Genomic DNA, 22434 nt, shown 5'->3' with positions numbered 1-22434 from the left:
GCTAAGAAGTGTATGATAATCTCATCCAGACCAAGGATCTCTTTAAGTCTTTAGGAAATAGAATGGTGATGGGTAAAGAGGGCATGCATGGATACACACCTATGCTAATGAAAGCAAGCAGTGGGGTTTAGAGGAAGCGAGTTTGAAGTAGGGGAAGTTTTGCAATTCCACAGCATCGATAATCTGCACTAGGCAGGTATATTGCCACCAGGTATGTGACAGAAGCACTGGAATTCCAATACAGTCATTTCAAAACCTGTGGGGAAGTCTTTTCCCCACAGGGAAATGTCTATAGATGTTGGAAGCCAGGAGAATCATCGTTTCTTGGAAAATTGCTGCAAAGCCATCCAGCCAAGCAACTGTCCTAGAGAACAAAATGGATTGCCTCTACCCTCTGATCGATGACTTTGCTTTTGCATCTTCTTTCCAAATTCCAGTTGAACATGCCCTGTGCTTTCCTCACCCTCTTCACTAGGTCTCCCTACACATTTGTCTCTCCTTTTGCATGCATTGTTTCCCTGGAGGTGATGATGGGTGGGGAAAGAATGGAGTGGGAAGTGGTTGGCTTCATGTTTATTTGCTTTTCTGTTGATGGATTTTTATTTCCCTGGTGCTGTATAATTGGTATAATTTTTCAATGCAGAAACTCTGAAACCCTGAAGCCTTTACTGAAAGCCAGATCCAACTGGCACACTGTGTCTTGGGCCACAAGAATGCAACTGTCATTTGCCGCAGCTCCAGGGTTTGGGAGTAAAAGGATATGTCCACCCCCTTGTGGGCTTTTGCTGACATCTTGTTTCTTTCTCCTGTTCTCAGTGAGATCCAGGAACCTGCTGATCTATGAGGAGCATTCTTCCCTGGAGGAGCCATCCAGCCCGGCCTCCACTGGGGAGCTTGGAGGCTGGGACAGAGGCACCACCCTGTTCAGGGCATCAGCTCTGGAGCCCCTGCCAGACATGGAACTTCCTCACTTCATTATCTCCAATGAGACCAGCTTGGAGAAGTCCGTGCTGTTGGAGCTGCAGCAGCACCTGTAAGTCCTACGAATGCACATCAAGCTCCTTTAGAGGCCGATGGTGGGTGAGGGCTACCTGACATGGGGGTCTCAACTCAGAAGCCCAGCCTGACTCCTCGGCTCTCTCAGGACCCATATCCAGGACCTGGCACCGAGAGGAGTCCATTGCTGACCATTTGCTGCCTTCAGCTCTTCAGCCTTAGTCTGGAGCTGGCAGTGGTGGCCCAAGGAATGGTCCCCTTCAAAACCACAGAGTAAACATTTAGCCCAGTGTGTTTCATACCTTCACGACCACTTCCAAGCCGGGCACAAGTGGCTCATGCCAGTCATCCTAGCTAGTCAGGAGGCTGAGATCTGAGGATCAGGAAAGTCCATGAGTCTTGTATCTCCAGGTGACTACCAGAAAACCAGAAGTGGTGCTGTGGTTCAAAATGGTGGAGTGCTAGCCTTGAGCAAAAGAGCTCATGGACAGCACCCAGGCCCTGAGTTCAAACCATACAACTGACAAAACAAAAACAAAAAGACCACTTCCGGTGGGTGGCTCCCTCCCAACCAGAAAGTCAATATGTGTCAGTGCATGGCCTTACATATTTCTATGTCAGTTATGTCAGTGCACATAGACCGAGTGCCCTTTATTGGAAAATAAAACTCAAAGCCAGAGTCTTGGATTTCAAGGTCTTTCAGGTTTTAAAATGATTGCATGTACATTATGAGTTGTATTGGGAAAGGGATTCAAGTTTACTTATATAGTTCATCTGTCTTTCCTATGCACCTAACGCACATGGCCTGGCCCTTTCACCTAGCATTTGTAGCAAGCCTGTGGTTGTGACTGGTCACAGGCAGTCAAATGCGGCATTTCCCACTGGTGGTGTCATGGTGGAATAGGACCCTGGAGCAATTTTGAGTTTGAGATGCTCAACCTGTATCGACTTAGAAGTTTCCCTTGAGGGACAGCTGTGGTGAAGAACTATGTTGTGTTCTCACATTGAAAAGAACCTACGTTTGATTCCCGACTCTCTGGGAGTTGGTTTTCTTAGCTATGGGGATAAAGGCTGACATGAACACACATGATGCTGTTCCAAGCCCAGTAGGAAAGGTTTCATTGTGGATTCTTCACTTTCTTTCCCTAGCCTTGAGTAAGAGAGTGATTCATAATTACACAGACTTTCATATGTATACATTGTACATGTATAGTTCATATTTGCTAATGCTTACTATTTGAACCTTCTGTAGCCTAAATATGCTACCGTATAAATTCTTTTCACTACTCTTAAGATGTAAGTTATTATTTTATTCTCATTATGGGTAAAGTCTAGAGCAACTGTTGAAACCTCAGGAAGACTCAGCTATGATATCATGATACTTTTCTTGCCTTCCTAAAGCTTGGAGACTTTAGGGCTGGTACACAATTTAATAATGTGTTTTCTCTCATGTATTTAATGTTATTTCAAATTATTTCATTTAAAGAAAAGCCAACTCACATCCTTTTCTTGGCTATTTTCCAAAATTTATCATAGGAATAAGCATCTATAATTTAAAAAATATATATGCACACACACACACACACACACACACACACACACACACACACACACATATATATTTGGTGCTGGACTTGGGGCTTAAATTCAGGGCCTGGGTGCTGTCACTGAGCCTTGTTTATCAAGGCTAGCACTTGACTATCTGAGTCATAGTTCCACTTTTGACTTTTTTTGTGTGTGTGGTTAATTGGAGATGAGTTTCTCAGACTTTCCTAACCCAGCTGGCTTCGAACTATGATCCTCAGATCTTATATGCCTGAGAAGCTAGGATAACAGATATGAGCCATTGGTGTCTGGTGGTAAATCTAATAATTTAAAGCAATTTATGAGCAGTCAGTATGGAACCACTGTGTATCTTCTCTGGGCTATGTCACCTAGCTGGAATATGGATAAAGAGAGGAATGTGGGTGAATGAATAGGCTGGTAGCCAGAGACTTGGGGAGCAAAGAATAACTACTAGGAGTCTAGAAAAGAACCCCACTTGGGTCAGCCCATGAGATTGTTGAGTGATTATATCACATTATGGCACATGAAAACTGTCACTAACCTTTAGTTCTTTCTCCTTCGCATGTCTTCACAGGGTCAGCGCCAAACTGGAAGGGAACGAGACTCTCAAAGTTGTAGAACTGGAGAGAAGAGTGAACACCACCTTCTAATGATGCCTTCTCCATCTTCCCTCTTCCCCTAACTGCACCTTGACACCCCCAAATTGCCTTGTCAGAAGCTTTTCCTGTTTGCCCCATTGGACCTGGAAGAAGACATGGATGAGTGTTAGTGGCTTGGGATGGGAGGCTGGCCTGGGGTTTTGCCTACATGTCCACCACTGGCTCTCATGGAGAAGGGAACAGTGCCTCTCCCTCCCTTTCTCTAATTGCCATAGGAAATAGTTTTAGGGGTGGCATGGCGATTGGACAAGCAGGCTTGTTTCCATGCATCATGCCCAAAGATACTGCCTGATTCTCCCCTCTGACTTGGGTCCTCCCTGAAAGAAGAGGTGACTCTTGTTCAGTTGTCATTTCAGACACTAGCCCTATGCCTGCCGGGATTTGACAAAGCACTGACTCTTGCCCTCCCTTCCTCACACTAGGCCTCTAGTGTGATTGCTCCCATCAGCCCTGGGTGTGCCAGGGCATCACACCAGTACCCTGCCTCAACCCTGCCCTCCAGTACCCTCGCTGGACTGTTCCACACTGGAACAGGCAGAGACGGGGCCACCTTTGAGTACTCAGGCCGCAAGTGCAATGCCTGAAGGCATCAGGCTTTTCTCCTCCAGGCCAGCCTGCCCATCCTGTTGCTTGTAGGACCTCCCCCATTTGCATCCCAACAAGGACCTTAGTTGTGCCTCCTTGGCTTCTCCTCCCCATGCTCCCCATGTGTAAATAGTATTTATTAGCTTGCTGAGGTTCCCCCCTGGTGACCATGCTGAAGTGACACAGTGGCCCCTTTCATGAGCTCCTCAGTCCTCTCAAATGACTTCTCTCTCTCTCTCTCTCTCTCTCTCTCTCTCTCTCTCTCTCTCTCTCTCTCTCTCTCTCTCTCTCTCTCTCTTTCAATTGGAGGGCTAGAAATAATTATTACTGAGGAGTCTCCTTAAGCCTGGGTCCGTGGATGGACTCAGAAGGTATGATGGCACAATGGCTTGTGCTCAGACCTGGGGCTCTAAGGCCTGTTGCTTTCTCTCTCAAGAAGAGAAAGCAGACGCAGAGAAGCTATGTCCCTGTCAGCAGGCATGGCAGACAGCCTTCTTAGTTTGCCCTCCACCCCTGTCAGGCCTCTCCTCCCTGGCTTTCCTCTCTGCACCCTGACTTCCCTCGGACTGTTTAACTAAGGGGATGGAAGGGCAGCCACAGGCTTGACCTTTGTGTCGTCAGGTTTGACGACTTTGCAGCTTACCCAAAGAGACGTAACCTAATCCCCAGCCTACTTTTTATTTTTGTTTTAAATGATTAAAAGTAACTTTTATAGTTTAAATCTTTCCTCTTTCATATGAATAAGAAATGGAAATTGCCTTTTTATTGTATTAGAAAACTCCCTTTAAGTATTTCCTCCCCCTACATTGTAAAAGATTTTGTATAGGAAATATGCTTACATTTTGTATTATAGTAGCAGCTGAAGGGCTTTTAACTTTAGCTTCTCCCTTTCACACACACACACACACACACACACACACACACACACACACACCCCATCACTATTGTCATCTAATCATCTGCTGGACTTTGGAGCCTCCATTAAGTGAGATCATGCCCACACCAGGCCTTCCATTCCATATGAAGAACAGGATTTGGCAGCACTCGCATTTGCCATCTTCTCCCCACTAATGGCTTGCTGCATCCTCAGTCTGGGTCCACTTGGAGTCACTGTGAGAAGTGATCTTTCCACGCTGAGGTGGAGAAGGTTCCTGACCTTCAGGCCAGGCTGTGCTTAACAGTCACATCAAGACCCTTGTGGTTCTGACAGCTCTGACAGGTTCTTTATGTGGACTGGGTGGGCTGGGTTGCTGGGCCCAGGAGGTGGAGAGGTAGTTGGGCACCTCTGCTTCTTCCCGCTTCCTTTCATTCCATTTTCTCTGGCTCTTGGTCCTCTTGTATCTGGCCTGTGTCCCACTGACCACACTTGATTCAAGTTTTCTGTAAAATGCCAGCCCCTTGTTGTCCCTAGACCATCACTGGAGAAGAAAAGGGAAACTTCTGGCCCTAGTGCTTAGTTCTTTGAGGATTTCATGTTCATCTCTACCTATTTTATTGGACATCACACTATATACAGCAGGACTTTTTCTCTGGAAAAACTGTTGTTCCATTGCAGAATCTGTAACTAGAGACCTGGGACATGAGCCAGAGAACTCAAATGGCCCTGTAAAAGGGCTTCCAGGAACCGGCATTGCTATTCCAAGAAAACCTCTGCCCTCCACCCTTGGCTTGGGTGTGAGAAAGGTGAATGGAGTCTCGTTCTCTCCCAGGGGTCACAGAAACATCACTTTACACCAGATTAGTTCCACATCATTTCTGAGATGTGTTTTCTCCCAACTTCAGTAGATTCGTTTCCTCCGCTCTAGAAGTGGACCTGTAAACAGGTCAGTAATTCATGATTAGCTCTGAAGATAACCATGAATTCAGGCAGTGCCTGAACTTAAATTTAGAAAAAATATGAAACAGAGAAATCAGAAGCTATAATGCTCAATCTGCTTATTATAGGATTTTCCAACAGGTAAACCTGTAGTTCCTCTCTTTTGGCTTCAGTTACGTTGGACTGGAGCCGAGTAATCCCTCCCCACCCCCCAGGCTTCTTTTTTTTCATATATTTTTTATTGTAATTAATAGAAGGGATACATGGTATTTGCCAGATAGATAGTGCATTAATTCCCATACATTGATACCCTTTCACATGTCTTGGTCCCCATTTCCCTCCCCCCACCCCCACCCCTCATCTTGTTTTCCCCCCCTTCCCTATCCAGTTTCAAATAACCAAATACAAATATATCCGATATATCAGGTAACAAAGTGAGATACTGTAACAATATGAGATAACCAAGGCACAGCAAAAGAGATGAGAGATAACATAGTACCTTAAGAACAACAATCATTCATTATATGGCTTTTGTTTCTATATCCTAGAGATCCTTTCATTTAGCGTCCTACTATATGGCCTTTTGTATCAAGGTTTTGCTCTATTGTAAATCTCTGCTAGGAGAGCCCAAGGTTTCTACTGATTATGACAAATGAGGGAAACCATTGAGCCTAAGTTCCTTTGAGTCTGGCTTACTTCACTTAATATGATCTTTTCTAAGTCTTTCCATTTCCTAACAAATGGGGCGATGTCATTCTTTCTGACAACAGCATAGGATTCCGTTGTGGACAAATACCACATCTTGTTGATCCACTTCCAACCCTGTGGTAAAGCATGAATCCCCAAAATGAGAGGCCTCAGTCCCCATGTGGAGAAAGACAGTGAAGAATTAGGACTCTGGAGTTTCTCTAGCCCCCAGAAAGCGAGTGTTCTGTAAAAACCTGACACCTGAAATAAGTGTTCTTTCCTGGCAGGAGGTGGGGGTGGGACTTGCTGCCAAAATTAGATAACCTTTGGGTTACTAAAATGGAGTTTTATTTAGAGAACTAATTTGAAGATTGGAAAAGTAGCTTTCACTTCAACTTATTTATCAACCAACTATAAATACCAGAGTCCAGATCACTCATTCATTCATTCTTCTTAGATCTTTCAGGTTTTTTTCTTCTTAAATTACTTTGTTTTGTTTTTGTTGGTCTTGAAGCTTGAATTCAGGGTATGGGCACTGTCTCTGAGCTTTTGTGCTCAAGGCTAGTGCTCTACCACTCTGAGCCACAGTGCCATTCTCTGCTTTTTGGTAGTTAATTGAAGATAGGAAATTCATGAACTTTCCTGCCTAGGCTGACTTTGAACTAGGATCCTCAGATCTCAGCCTCCTGAGTAGCTAGGATTACAAGTATGAGCCACCAATACCTGGTGGCTTTTTAGTTTTAATAAGGAAAGACGCTGCCTGAGGCCCTAGAAAATGCTGGGAAATCAGAAGGAAACTTATTTCTGAATTGACTGAGGAATCCTCAAGTTCAGCCGCCCCCCTTCGCGAGTGCGCTCTCTCTCTCTCTCTCTCTCTCTCTCTCTCTCTCTCTCTCTCTCTCTCTCTCTCTCTCTCTCTCTCTCTCTCTCTCTCTCTCTCTCTCTCGTACATTCCTCTTAGGTATTTATTGTACCTCACATGTGCCTTAACATTTGAATCCAGGATGACTGGGGAGGGAATTCCTCATTCCTGGGAGTTGTTATATATAGCTTTATAGAATTATATTCAAGTGAATTGTGACAGGGAGGTGGCGGGGAGGGGGGGACTTTTTCCAAAGGCTCAAAACCAGTTTTCTAGGAGTGAACCATTATTAGAGTTGTACATCTGGAGAAGAAAAAAAACACAGCTATATCCATTAGAAAAATCCCATTTCCCATTTCGTAGAGGAGCAATCACATCACAAAAATGGTCATCCAGGATTAAAGGCATGCTAAATGCACCCCGCCAAGCATTTTCTGAGTGCAGAGGAACCTGGCCCACTGAAGGATTAAAAGCTCTCTACCTATGGGCTGGGGTCCATAAGCTCTTAACCACAGGAAGGGAAAGCTGTTGGACTATTTGGGGTAATCTGAAATTTGGGGATGCCTTATTTTTGTCTTGGTTTCTAGAAGGAAGTGAAATGGTATTTCTTGAATACTTACCAAGATGTTGAATCATGTGTTAAACACATTTTAATTTGGTAGATACAGAAATAAGGATGATTGGCTACTATGAGATGGGTAAAGAACTAGGGGTTCAAGGGGTACATTCATTTGTAAGACATGTTGAACAGATTTCTTTGGGGAGGACACTGCAAATCTTCAAGCTCTCTGTGCAGGAAACAGCTCCATGCAGTTGTACAGTTGTGATGCCATGCTCCACCCCCCCCCACACACACACATTGCTCAGTTTTGTGGCCTCTGTGTGGCCTTTTGCCTTTCCCATCCAGTCTCCTCTGAGTTTCAACGAGCAGGCTTTGTACCTGGTGGGGGAAAAAAGGGTTTCAGCTCCTTTTCTCTGCTCCAGCTAGGTGGAAACATGAATTTTTTTCCCACTCATGGTCTAGACTGCTTCAAAAATCTCCCTTCCAGATAAAGTGTGGGGAAAGCCAGCACTCTGGGAAGTGCCCTGAGCTTGCCTTTCCTGCACAATGGCGAATAGACCCTGGACATGTAATCACCAACCAGCTTTAATGTCTGTACTGATGGCCAAGCTTTCCTCTGTCTCATCACAGTATTTAAATCTGAGTGCATTGTGAGTCTGTTATCTGTCCTACTGCTGTTTTTATGGCCTTTTATTCTTTATTATAGCCAAGTAAATGCCCAAAATAAAAAAGAGCTTTGTAGAATTCTTGTACTTAGTTGGAAAAAAAATAAATTGTTGTAATGCCTTTGTATTTCCATTTCTTGCAAATAAATATTTTTCTTAAATAGTAAAATGTTGCCCATCTTTAAAACTCTGGCTACATGTTTTTCAAAAGTGTTTTGCCTTTCTCGTGAGCCTGGGGGTTGTGTATGTGTGCCTAACTATTGTTTCCTGATTATTTAGCCGAATGACAAGAAGAGGCACAAACTGGCAATTTGTCTGTGATGTTTTGCTCAGTTGGAGGAATATTGGGGAATGTAATTGTTCTTTGTAGTCGGCGACAGGAAGACCAATTTTCTCTAGAGAGTCACTGAGCCGCACTGCTGTTTGCCGTATCTCCTACAATGATTCCCTAACTAGATTCCCAAAGTCTGTGGATTTGATTTTCTTTCCCTGTGTCTGGATGCTCGGGAAGAGAATGTTCTGGACTTCAGCCAGTCAAGAATTTTCCTCCTTCACGTGAGCTTTCGTGGAGGAGGCTGGACTCAGATTCATGCTCCAGAAATTCTGATGGACTGGTGAATAAAGGTCAATGCACTCAAGCAAAATAATCCTCATTCTATTGCACCCTGAATCCAAATGTAATTTTCTCTACTCAGAGAGTATGAGGGATTCATTTATTCTCAGAAATAGTGCCCCAGGATGTTACACTATGGACATGAACCAGGTTTACCTGGAAAGAAGCATAAGTATGTATATATATATTATATATATATATATATTCATTTTTCCCTCTTCACTCTGGTCAGCATGTCTTATGCTACTTCTGGGTTTTAGGCACATGTATTTCCCATATCCCTTCCCTGTGAGCAACTTGACCTTTGCGATTTCTGTTTCTACACAAGAGGCTTTTCCTTGCTAAGGCACCTATGACAGAAGCCCCCTGCCTGACATTCTGATTCTGCCTAGCCATTTGGTATATTGGCTGAGAGCATTATGATTGGTTTTGTTTTTACTTTTTAATTACCTCAGAGTAGTTGGACAAAGAGGTTTCAGTTCAACGTGTCAATTTTCAGTACAAGGGTTCTTGATCACTGCCCCCTTTTCTGTTATGTTGTAACCCCTCTTTTCTGTTTGCTGTATTTCTACTGCTTTTAACCACTAGGCACTTGCTGGTTTGGGAGGGACTACCCTTGCCAGAGTTCACCAGTTTCTGGCCTACAACATGTCTGTCCTGTGCAAATCCAAACCCCCTTGCATCCTGCCCACCCCTCCTTCCCTAGTCACCTACCCTAAGCACCCTGGAGCCCAGTATCTGATGACTGGGGACAGTCCCTATGTCCCAGATGGTGCTAAAATTATTCCCACCAGCAAATCCTAAGCTGCTTGTTCTTGTATAAAACCACAGTGAAAGTGTATGCCTGCATGTGGCCGTTCTGTCTTCCCTCCCTTCCTCCCTCCCTCTGGCTCCCTTCCCCTCTCCTTTTGTCTCGGCCTGCTGTCCAGCCCTAGCTTTTGCCCTTGTGGCCCTGTATGACATGACAGCCTGGGAGCTGTGAGTGAGGTGCTCTTTTCAGTGACAATTGTTTGCTGATCCCTTGGCCTTACATAGCAAAACCTGCATTTAAAGTGTAAAGCACGTTCCTGGGGCATTGATGTAGCAAATATACCCCTGGGCACCCAGGGTTTCACAGATGGGTCCATTGTGATGAGGTTGATCAGATACAGATTTATCATCTCATTTCACACTGGTTGTCACTTCTGTTCAGGAGATAAGTGAGATGTATAGGGAATAGCAGGGCCTGTTCCAAAGAAAAGAAAGCAGGTATATAAACTCCTCGTCCTATGCTCAGGTTCCAGGATAATTCACCCAATGGTGGTGATGCTGTGGAGGCCAGGAAGCCTAGGACAGAGTGGGGTGGGGTGAAGACCAAGTGGAGATGGAAGTTCAGGAGATGGAAGTTTATGTTCTCTTACACTACTTGTACCACTAACCTGCTGGGCTTGAAAACGGAAACACTCCCTGAGCAGCTGTTGTACACCATTGGCGATCTTCCTTCATTCTTCCAAAAACTTTAGAGAAGACGTTTCAAAGTTAACTCGCAATGGGCTTAGGCAAGAATAAGAGCCAAGTGACTATGGCTCACTCACATCTGTAATCCTAGCTACTGAGGAGGATGAGAGCTGAAGTTCACGGTTCAAAGTCAACCTGGGCAGGAAAGTTTGCAAGAGTAACTTCCGAAAAAATCTGCTCAAGTGGCTTAAGCAAAAAAGGTCAGGGACAATACTTAGGCTGTGAGTTCAAGGCCCAGGACTGGCTCTCCTGCAAAAAAAAAATTAATAAGAAACTTGCTCAAGGTCATACAGTAAATTTTCTTTGAACAAGAGGCTTGAGTTGTATCTTTCCTGGTTCCAAGTCCCTGGTCTTCATACTCCACTGTGTCGAAATTTGTACTTGTAGAAATGGAGGCATTAACACAGATCAGAGCTTGCAAACCCTCAACTGATGCACAGGTATTTCTGGTTTCAGTTATTTACAAATTGTTTATCAAAGATTGTTTATATTTAATATCTTTATATTTGTTTAATATATTTATATTCACCATGAACATTTATAAATAAAATATTTTAAATTATTAACATAGTTAATTGATATAGTTAATTATTACTTTAATTGTATATGTCTAATGTATTTGACAATTGTTTATTTGTTAATGATTGTCCCTTGCTCAGGAAATAGACACATATCTGGCTCCTCATTAGGTTATACAGTGAGTAAATGAAGGATTAAATTATATACCAGGCCAGGCACTGTTGGCTCCTGTCTGTGAGCCTAACTCCTCAGGAGGCTGAGATCTGAGGACTGTAGTTCAAAGCCAGCCCTGGCAGAAAAGTCCATGAGACTCTTATCTCCAAATAACCACCAGAAAACTGGAAGTGGTGTTGTGACTCAAAGTGATAGAGCACTAAGCTAATGGTTAAGAGCTCTAGGACAGCATGCAGGCCAGGAGTTCAAGCCCCAGGATCAAGAAAAAAAAACAAAACAAAAATCTCACCACACAAACCAGCTCTCATGACTTCCATTCTGACACCATCAAGCTACCTATGCCTCCTCTGGATGGATGAAAGACCTTCTCACTGTCCAAGTCATCCATTAGCCTTCACAGAATTACATGGACTCTTGTATGATGCCTTGACCATATGCTTTTCCTTAGTATTTTCAGGATCCAGTTTTAACCCAGTATTTGGGAAAGCCTCAAAGGTACCTGCCTTTACAGACAGGGACAAGCCAGAAGGACGTTCCTCTCTTGTCACTTCCTGACCCACGTGACCATTCACGAGGCTGATGGTATTTGGTCCCTGGGCATCTGATGGAGCTGGGCAGGGTGCACAGTTGATGTTGTCCCCCCACGGGCACAGCTGCTGCTAGCTCTTTTGGCAATCGGAAAGCAGAGTTCTGGCCCCAGGAGGAGGCCATGTGTTCTCCTCCTCCCTCTAGGCTGTTGTTTTTACATGGAGGGACAAAAATACCCATTGAGGAATACCGTAAGAGCTGCCAGAGAGGCTGTTGTGCTGTTCGCTGAGAAGTCTGTTTCAAAATGTTTAATGTTTCTTAAATGAAAAGTATTTGGGGATCAGAATTGCCAGAGTGTTTATAACTAATGCCCTTCTCTGTATCACTGAAAAACAGATGGGAAGTTCATTTCCTGATGGGTATAAGAGAATGTCCACATGCCTGGGCTGGTTCAAAGGAGGGAGAGAAAAACATCTCCCCAAGACGAACTGCAGGTGTAAAGCCATCCTATAGGCAGAGACCTGGGGTGGAAGAGGCCTCAGTCCCTCAATGTTTCCATTCTTGCTTTGATCATCATTTAAATGCTTTTGAGGGTTGACTTAAAGCATTTAAAGCAGGGTTTGAATTTGTTTCCATTGTCAAGGAATGCAGAAAAGACAGTAGAGCTGTAATAGTGTTTTCAATATCATACAGGTAACTATGCAATTGTACTCCAACACTTGGCTTGGAACTTAGGCCAAGGTTGAAGCAGGACTGCAGGGAAAGCCAATCAGACTTGTGGAGAACATTATGGCATACTATGGAAAGGAAAGAGCTGGGGGAAATGTGCTGTTAGAAGCACTAACAAAAAATTTCCTCCAATACAATTAAATTAAAAGCATTCTTACAGTGACATTGCACATGGTGTTTATGGTGTTTTTTTTAATAGAGTACTAATAAGCTTTTATTGAAAAATAGCAGCCCATTCTTCTCTTTTCCACCCACATGTCCTACTTCTTGGAAGGAACCAGCTTTGTTTCTGCTTGTGTTTATATGTCTGAATAATGTGTTTATGTTGCTAATACCTGATCTGTCAATTTTGAAATCTCCTATTAATGACTTATTATGATATATAGAAATCTCACCAACTGCAACACACATGTCTCTCTGTATTACTTAATTATATGAAACTCACTAATATAATGATAAAATGTTTCCTTCTGTAGCATGATTATTTTAGGACCAGGTTTTCTTCTTTATGTAAATTTTCTTCTTTGCTGAGAATAGAATTTGTCTCATTTTTCTATTTGTTTGGCATATGTGTAATATTTAATACATAGAAATATTAAATTATAAGCACATGTAACATTAATTGTTGATATAAGCAGTTATTTCATTAATGTTAGTGCCTACCAATATTACATTTTCAGTTTTCTCATGAATTGGAGAATCTATGAATATTTTGTCTTTTCTTCTTGTGAGATATTCTTCAAGGGAATCTCTGACTGCCTTCTTCAACACATTGGCTTTATAGTCTTCCCTTATAGCTGTCAATCCGGGACTGCCTTTCAGTCTGGTGCCTTGTCTCATTTTTCTGTCCTGGAGGTTTCTGTGTTTTGGATCAAAAGTCTTTTCCCTGCCTTGGTTCCTTCCCTTGTTGTGCTAGAGTACATTCTGTAGCTGCTAACTAAAAGATTCATTTGTGGGCACTCACGACTCTTGTACCCAGATGATAATTTGGTTGATCTAGAATTTGTTAAAGAAAAAGAATTCTTTCTAATTTTTAAAGTAATTATTCTATCATCTTCTAGCTTCTAACAGTGTTGTCAAAAAGTATAATATTATTTTGATTCCTGTTTCTGATAACTTACAGAGAGTTATTCTATGTTTTGTTTGTTTTGCTTTGCTTAATGTAGTAGACTTTTTTGCCTTTTTAAAAAATTTTATTGTAATTAATAGAAGCGTTACATTATATTCACCAGATAGAAGGTGTGTTACTTCACAAACATTGATACCCTTTCTCATGTCTTGGTCCCCATTTCCCTCCCACCCTCTCCCCGCTCATCTTGCTTTCCCCCATTCCCTATACAATTTCATATAACCAATTAAGCACATATGAAATATATCAGATAACAAGGTGAAATATTGTAACAATATAAGATAACCAAGGGATAGCAAAAGAGATGAGAAATAACATAGTACATTAAGGACAACAATCACTCATCATATGGCTTTTGTTTCTATATCCTGGAGGTCCTTACATTAGTGTCATACTATTTGGTATTATGTCTCTAGAGTTTGTTCTATTGTAAATCTCTGCTAGGAGATTTACAATAGATAGAGCCCAAGGTTTCTACTGATTTTGACAAATGAGGGAGACTCTTGGGCTTATGTTCCTTTGAGTCTGGCTTACTTCACTTAATATGATTTTTCCTAAGCCTTTCCATTTCCTTACAAATGGGGCAATGTCATTCTTTCTGATAGCCATTGTGTATAAATACCACATCTTGTTGATCCACTCATCAACTGAGGGGCATCTGGGTTGGTTCCACATCTTTGCTATGGTAAATAGTGCTGCAATGAATATTGTTGCGCTAGTGGATTTAGTATGTCCTTGTTTCTGGACATTTGGGTAAATGCCAAGTAGTGGAATTGTTGGGTCATAGGGGAGCTCTATGTTTAGTCTTTTGAGGAACTGCCATACTGCTTTTCAGTTTGCACTCCCACCAGCAGTGTAGTAGTGATCCCTCCTGGCCACATCCCCTCCAGCATCTGTTGTCATTAGTTTTCTTGATCCTGGCCATTCTAACTGGAGTGAGGTGGAATCTTAGAGTTGTTTTGATTTGCATTTCTTTTATGACCAGAGATATTGAGCATTTCTTCATGTGTCTATAGACCATTTTTCTTTCTTCTTCAGAGAACATTCTCTTTAACTCTTTGGCCCATCTTTTAATGGGATGGTTTTTTCTTTGGAGATTAGTTTTGGAGTGATTCAATTTTTTGAGCTGTTGATATATTTTAGATATGAGGCCTTTGTCTGTTGTATGGTTGGTGAAGATCTTCTCCCACTCTGTAGGCTTCCTAATTAATTTACTAGCTATGTCCTTTGCCATACAAAAGCTCTGCAGTTTAATGCAGTCCCACTTATCCAGCCTTTCTCTGATTTGTTGTGATTCTTGGTCCTTATTAAGAAAGTTTTGACCTGTGTCAAGGAGGCCTAGTGTATCTCCTATTCCTTATTGTAAAGTTTTCAGTGTGTCAGCTTTTACCTCTAGGTCTTTGATCCATTTGGAGTTAATTCTAGTGCAGGGTGACAAAGAAGGATCTAACTTTAGTTTTCTGCAGGTGCTTAACCAGTTCTGCCAGCACCACTTGTTGAAGAGGCTATCTTTCTTCCATTCTAGTTTTTTAGCTCCCTTATCAAAGATTGGAGGCCGTAGGTCTGTGGTTTAATATCTGGGTCTTCAGTTCTATTCCATTGGTCTTCAGGCCTGATCTTGTGCCAGTACCAAGCTGTTTTGATTATTATAGCTCTGTAATAGAGTCTAAAGTTTGGTATTGAAATTCCTCCTGTGCTGTTCTTTCTACTAAGAAGTGTTTTTGCTATACGGGGTCTTTTATTATTCCATATGAAATTTTGGATTGCCTCTTCTATTTCTTTAAAGAATGACATTGGGATATTGATGGGTATTGCATTGAATTTGTAGATAGCCCTTGGCAAGATTGTCATTTTCACTATGTTGATTCTTCCAATCCAGGAGCATGGGAGGTTTTTCCATTTCCTCAGTTCTGCTTTAATTTCCTTTTTCAGGGTTTTAAAGTTTTCATCAAAAAGGTCCTTTACATTCTTAGTTAAGATAATTCCTAGGTACTTTATTTTCTTTGAGGCTATTGCAAAAGGAGTTACTTTCCTGATTGTTGCTTCATTCCTCTCACTGTTGGTGTAGAGGAATGCAGTTGATTTTTGAGGGTTAATTTTATACCCTGCTACCTTGCCAAAGTTTTGAATCAGCTAAAGGAGCTTGGGAGTGGAGTCTACAGGATTCTTTAAGTACAGAATCATGAGTAGACTTTTTTCTTATGAAGGCTCATGTTCTATAGTTCTAGGGATATTTTTGCATAGTCTGATTAATTTTATTTCCTTATTTTGTTGATTACTGAATTGAGCTTTTAATTTTCTTATTTGTCCTTGATATTCTATCCTTCTTTTAAAAAATTATACTTTCATCTGCTTTAATTTCCAATTCTCCTGTGAAAACATTGCATGTGATTTAAAAATATTTCAAAGCTCATTTAGTTTGTCTCCAGAGGTTGTTTTTTTTTTTGGGGGGGTGTTGGTCCTAGGATTTTGCTCTGTATTTTAGAAAAAGTTATCTCCTAAGTCATTCAAATGTATTACCGTAAAACATGTTTTCTGCTTCCTGCTTTGTTCTAATCTTACTTTCCTATTGGCTTACTTTTGTCTTCCTTCACATTGCCATCCTTCCTCAAAGATCTACAGAGATGTTGTCTGTTCACGCATATTAGAGTATTAACAGTATTTGCTGGTTTGTTATCTTAAATTTGTATGTGTGGATAACTAAATATTTATTTTCATTAAGGATTTGTTAATTAAACTGAGTACCAAAAAGTTGAGAAATCAAGGTAACATATTTTGACTAACAATTAAAAAAAGAGAGAGGTGTAAGCATGGTGGCTCACATCTCTAATTCCATCAACTTAGAAGACAGAGATTGCTTTCTAGAGGAAAGCAGGAGACCTTAGTGATAAACAAACAAAAAGCAAAAAGGGCTGGGGACATGTCTCAGGTGGAAGGATACTTGCCAACAATGTGAGGTTCTAAGTTCAAACACCAGTACCATTAAAGAAAAAAAAGAACCAATTAAATTTAAAATTGCAAAAAGTGAGGTAGGATAGAATTGAATGGCATTTTGCAAAATTAAAAATACCAGATTGGAATTGTATGCTGGTATTTTGCGCCAGGGCAGGGAATCTGGGGAAAGTCTAGCCATTCAATATGTGTTTATTTCCTTCTGCTTTGCCACCATGCCCCATCCCTACTTACTTTTATTTCTGGTGGCTTACTTTTGATTCTGGTGGCTTTAGCTGTATTCTGTTTTAAATACATCCTCAAAGAACCTCCAAGAATTTCCAAGATGACTCAACACTTCTCTCACTTCACAACTGTCTAACTGATTTGAGGGTTACAGATTGCTGCAAATCAAGTTTGCTGAGTAGGTGGGCCCATAAGAAAGGAATCTGTGAGTAAGTAGGACTGACTGTACAGCTAAAATATTATAATACAACTCATCTAAAAATGGAAAAGTTGCTCAAAATCTAGGCATTCCATGATTTTTACATTGTTCAGGAGGATAAGAATATTGTTTAAAGATGTTTTCATTAAATATGCCAGAAATGGTGCTGTGGCTCAAGTGGTAGAGCACTACTAGTATTGAGAAAGCCCAAGAACAGTGCTCAGACCCTGAATTCAATGTCCAGGACTGGCAAACAAATATGCATATAAAAGATGAACTATCAGGTGCTTCCAAAGAACAAATGCAGTGTGTTTTACTGCAAATAATAACCATCACAAAATAAAAGTCCATTTCTAGGGGCTGGGAGTTTGGCCTAGTGGTAGAGTGCTTGCCTAGCATGCACGAAGACCTGGGTTTGATTCCTCAGTACCACATACATAGAAAAAAGCCAGAAGTGATGCTGAGGCCCAAGTGGTAGTTAGCCTTGAGCAAAATAAAGTCCAAGGATAGTACTCAGACCCTGAGCTTAAGCCCAGGACTGGCAAAAACAAGTCCATTTCTACCAAATTGGCAAAAAAAATTAAAATCCAACAGCCAGAAGTATTGGCATGGAACCATTTTTGACTTGACCACAAGAACCAAGCAATGTATTTGTTTCACGCTGCTTCAATGCAGCTCCCTTGGACATGGGTAGGCCTGAGTCATGGGACATGGGTAGGCAGCTATGTTCACCATTGTGCCTTCAGCGACCTCATCTTGCAGTCATGTTGCATTTGAGCATCCCTTACACTGAGCAAAGCATTTTGCTTTGAGCATTGCTTTGAAAGGGTCCTGAGGTTCTAAATAAACAAGGCTAATAGTTCGTGTCTAAGTGTAGCCAGTATTAATGATTCAAAGCTATAAATTTAGACCAAAAATTAATTGGAGTTATTACATTCATGGCCATGAGTTCAACTTTGGCTCTACTGAACCAAAGACACAATGGAAGAAGAAGCAATTCTGACCTGCCACTTGAAGAGGCAATAATACTTGAGGCACTCTGGAAAGTACCTAAAGTAACATTTCTTTTAACTGATAGAAAAGATGGGAAAATAGTCAGTTTTATGAATGTATGAGATGATGACTGATTTTATAAAAATGCACAGCGGACAGCATTGTTGTGAAACTGAATGCCAAAGAAATTTATAGTCACATCACCCAGGGTCAGGAAAATGTTAAGCTCTTCTCAGCTAGCTGGTTGTCTCACACATTTCAAAAGGTGATGAGCCATGAAAAATGTTAAACTGCAGAGCTAAGAAGGTACTGCAGCCCAAGAGAAAGAAGAAGAATTTTCTAAATACCTTATATTACATAAGAAAAGGGTTTAATGAGGACCTTGTTCTAAGTTTTGTCTGCTGTGTGTGTGTGTGTGTGTGTGTGTGTGTGTGTGTGTGTGTGTGTGTGTGTGTGTGAATCTCATTCCTGGAGCTTGAATATAGAGCCTGGGAACTGTCTTTGAGCTGTTGTAATCAAAGCTTGTGTGCTACTATTTGAAACCACAGTTCCCCTTGGGGAATGTTGGTGTTTAATTAGAGATGAATTTCATTGCCTTTTTTGCCTAGGTTGATTTTGAGCTCTGATCCTTAGATCTCAGCCTTCTGAGTAGCTAGGATTACAGGTATGAGCCACTGGCATCTGGACTCCCTACTTTTTGTTGTTGTTGTTGGTGGTGGAATTAGGGCTTGAATTCAGGGTCTGGGCATTGTCCCTGAGCTTTATTGCTCAAGGCTAGCACTCTACCACTTTGAGCCACAGATCCACTTCTGGTTTCTCCTGGTAAATTGGAGATAAGAGTCTTACAGACTTTCCTGCCCAGGCTGGCTATGAACCACACTCCCCAGATCTCAGTCTCCTGAGTATCCAGGATTACAGGTGTGAGCAACAGTGCCCAGCTCCTTCCTAATTCTTAAGATTCAGTTTTTCCTTGGAGCTGGCTCACATCTGTAATCCTAGCTACCTAAGAGGCTGAGATCTGAGGATCTCAACTCAAAGTCAGCCCAGTCAGAAAAATGTTTGAGATTCTTATCACCAGTTAACTAGCAAAAAGCAACAAGTGGAGTTATAGCTTAAGTGGTAGAGAGCCAGTCTTGAATAAAAAAAACAAATGAGAGCACAAGGCTCTGACTTGCCCCTTCAGTGCAGGCACGGGGTTAGTTGTGCTGGGTATAGAATTTACATTGACAGTCTTTCTCAATGCTTTGGTTCCACTTTGTTTAGAATGGCCCAATATCGCTTGGGAACACAGATAATCATGCCACCATTCAAATCAGGTTGATCCTAAAGCAGGAAGCTGTAAAAGAGGTTTGCCTCTTGGTGGTTACCTGGGACAACCAAGCATCTTTTACTTCTGCATCTTAGCCAACTGGCTGGTTAAGCCAATTGGTGGTTTTGGAGCAGGGCTGCAGTTTGTTGGCTGAGAGAGAAGCTTCCGATTTGTGTTCATTCTCTAGGAACTGCCAACACCAGAAGAGGCTGGGGGATTTCTTCTCTATACCAGACTTCTGCTGCAGGTCTGATGAAGTAAGAAATGATGCCATCACTGCTTTCTTCCCTGGATCATACAGTTTGATCTGAAGAACCTGCCGGTTTACCTCCACAGATGCCGAGAACACTACACTGGGCAGACACAAAGTAGGGGAAGCAGCATCACTAACTATTGGAGGAGACAGGAATGTTTGAGAAGGAGTTCAGGCTGAATAATCAGATTAGCTGCTTTCTTTGGAAGTAGAGCTAATGGAGAAACCCAAGACAATGTTAATAAAACCATAATGAGTGCTCTTAAGGATATGTACTTAAAGAACACATTAGAGTTTCTGGAATAAAAAGAAATTTGGAATTAAAAAATTTATTAGGGCAAAAGAGAACTTTTTTTTTGGTACATGTACTCTGACAAGTCTACTGACATTCCCAGAAGACAGTAATTAAGTTAACCATTAGCTTTTTCCTTTGCAGATTCAACAAACATCTCTAATTCCTTTCATTCTCCCTATTCTTTTTTTATAGTCTTCATTATTTGCCTCTCAACTCATTGAAATTGCTCTAAATTGTCTTTTGAAAAGTAAAGTGTGCAACCATGTGATCACACGGCCCTACAACATTTCTTCAAGCTCAGGAGCTGTCACATTCACACTCAAAAAACAGTCAGACTCAAAGCAAAACAGGAAGTTCACTTGACAACTCCAAGACTTAGGGAACAAACAAACCAGCTTTTACACCGGGTTGCAATTTTCTATATGAGATCTTCTCTTCTTCCTTCCTACCTCTTCCTTCCATTTCATAGAACCCACTCAGAAGAGTGGCTTTAATAGTATCATGTTTGTTTTTGTTATTTAATGCTAATTGAACAATGGAGCCGGAAACACATCAAGGAGGTCTTGCCCGCTGGACTACTGTTATCCATTAGCCCTGGTGGAGTGATCTTTTGGAACGAATTCAACATTCAGATTGGCAAAAAGGTACTCATGAAATTACTTTTGGAGATGGGAAACTAAAAAGGATCCATGTCTAGTCCTAAGAGGAAGGGAACATTTCATTCTGCAACTATTCCCTTGCTGGCCTCTTCCTTCTTGATGGCAGTGGCTCCCGCATGTAGGTAGAAGGGGAGGGATGGATGAGGGAGAAAGACAGGGAAAAGAAGAGAGCAACAATTCAGTCATAAGGACACTTTGAGGCCTCTGGAAGAATATCAAAATCAGTAATCAAGTAGTAGTCTGTTTCCAATCTCCACTTTCTAAATTCTTCATAGGTATTAGATCCCTGTGGCAAGGAAATCTTAGAAGATCCCCAGTCCAGCATCCTCAGTTCCTCATGGGGATGAAGGAAGAGATAGTCAGGGGTCTATGGCTTTCGAGTCCAGACTCCCTTCCACTACCATTATCTCCCCGTGAGACAGGACTTTCCGCTCAGGAAGGTTTGCTAATAGATTTTCCTATGCTTAGCTTATTTTAAATCCAAGCCCTATTGTGTGGCTCAGGGCTTCAGCTGCTTGGAGGTCCAGCAGTGTGAGTGTTCCAGTGTTGTGTTTGGAATGGGGGTAGGAGGAGGAATAGGGGTAGAAATGGGGCCATACATCAAGTGAACCAAAGAGCCTCCCACTTTTCATCTTCAAATGGCCCACTGAGCCTATGCCCAGTAGTCTACCACCACCACCATCACCATGGCCCACTGAGCCTATGCCCAGTAGTCTACCACCACCACCATCACCACGTCACCACCACCATCACCACGTCACCACCACCACCACCATCACCACGTCACCACCACCATCACCACGTCACCACCACCACCACCATCACCACGTCACCACCACCATCACCACGTCACCACCACCACCACCATCACCACGTCACCACCACCATCACCACGTCACCACCACCACCACCATCACCACGTCACCACCACCATCACCACGTCACCACCACCACCACCATCACCACGTCACCACCACTACTACCATCATCATCATCATCTAGTATCTTCTCTAACCTAAAGAACTGAGTGGCACAAACTCAAAAGATAGAAAGCTTTAGGAAGGCTGAATCCATAGCCTTTGAGACAAACAAATAAATGTTCACTTATACTTTATAGTCACAGGCAAGGCCGTCTTGGGTCCTGTAGGTGAAACATTAGAAAGCATAGGCTCATTGAGCTCAGGGAGCAAGTGCTAATCGGCAAAGACAAATAGAAAACAACATAATAACTTAAGCAGATGCTAAGGGAGGCGCAGTGGGGAGTCACAGTCCTCAAATGGCCCCAAGAACCTGGAGTTTGTAATTCATCTTCAGTGTTAAGCCTTCTGTTCTTATGTATGTAGGAGATCGTCTAAAAATCAATATAGCATGTGTGTATTCTGTGTTAGCTGGATTTTGACATGACCCGCACTGTGGTTTCATGGAACCATTGATCACTAAGTATAGAATTATTGGTGAATGTAAGCTGATGAGTGACGAATGGGACACATGAATTGTGAAAACAATGTGATGGGGTTCAGTCCAGCTATATGGCTCACTGTAGGTCACGTGAATAAATGGTTTGTTTTCCACTACAGTCTACAAACACAGCCATCATATAACAGTAGCACTGTGAGTTTGAATATCTGAGGCATGCATTTTTGTGTTACATTTGAGAATGATTTGAGCTTTATCATTGTGTAACTAATATAAACATACTGACTTAAAATATGGCTGACCCCAGAAGATACTCTTAAGGGAGGAACACAAAGGTGCAATGTCTATATATCTCTGATCATACAAAAATAATATTTATTGAAATAAACTCCAGGAAGTATGTGAAAGGATGAAAAAAATCCTGTGTAATTATGTAGGAATCCCTTTCTCCTTTCAGCGAATTCAGTTTAGGACTGGAGAAACTGGAGCATAAGCTATGTATCAAATAGAAGTTCAGACAAATGGAGCAGGGTCTGGTTTCAAGTC

The 22434-nt window shown here is 41.9% G+C and overlaps 1 protein-coding gene across 2 annotated transcripts in view; it reads left to right on the top strand.

The window, feature by feature from the left end:
• The window catches only part of Creb3l2 (cAMP responsive element binding protein 3 like 2), a 155154-nt gene extending 146606 nt beyond the window's left edge, over positions 1 to 8548 (top strand). For both annotated transcript variants that reach the window (XM_090333374.1, XM_090333373.1), the window contains exons 11-12: positions 817 to 1033; positions 3137 to 8548. In XM_090333374.1, the coding sequence (XP_090189500.1) occupies positions 817 to 1033; positions 3137 to 3212 (293 nt within the window). In that variant the 3' untranslated portion in view covers positions 3213 to 8548. The remainder of the gene's footprint in view (positions 1 to 816; positions 1034 to 3136) is intronic.
• Positions 8549 to 22434: the final 13886 nt, after the last annotated feature.

Source organism: Megascapheus bottae, chromosome 5 (genome assembly GCF_031878675.1).
Source record: "Megascapheus bottae isolate mThoBot1 chromosome 5, mThoBot2.hap1, whole genome shotgun sequence".
Taxonomy (NCBI): Eukaryota; Metazoa; Chordata; class Mammalia; order Rodentia; family Geomyidae; genus Megascapheus; species Megascapheus bottae.
Note: the sequence above shows the minus strand (reverse complement) of the source record. Positions and strands in the feature narration are given on the sequence as shown.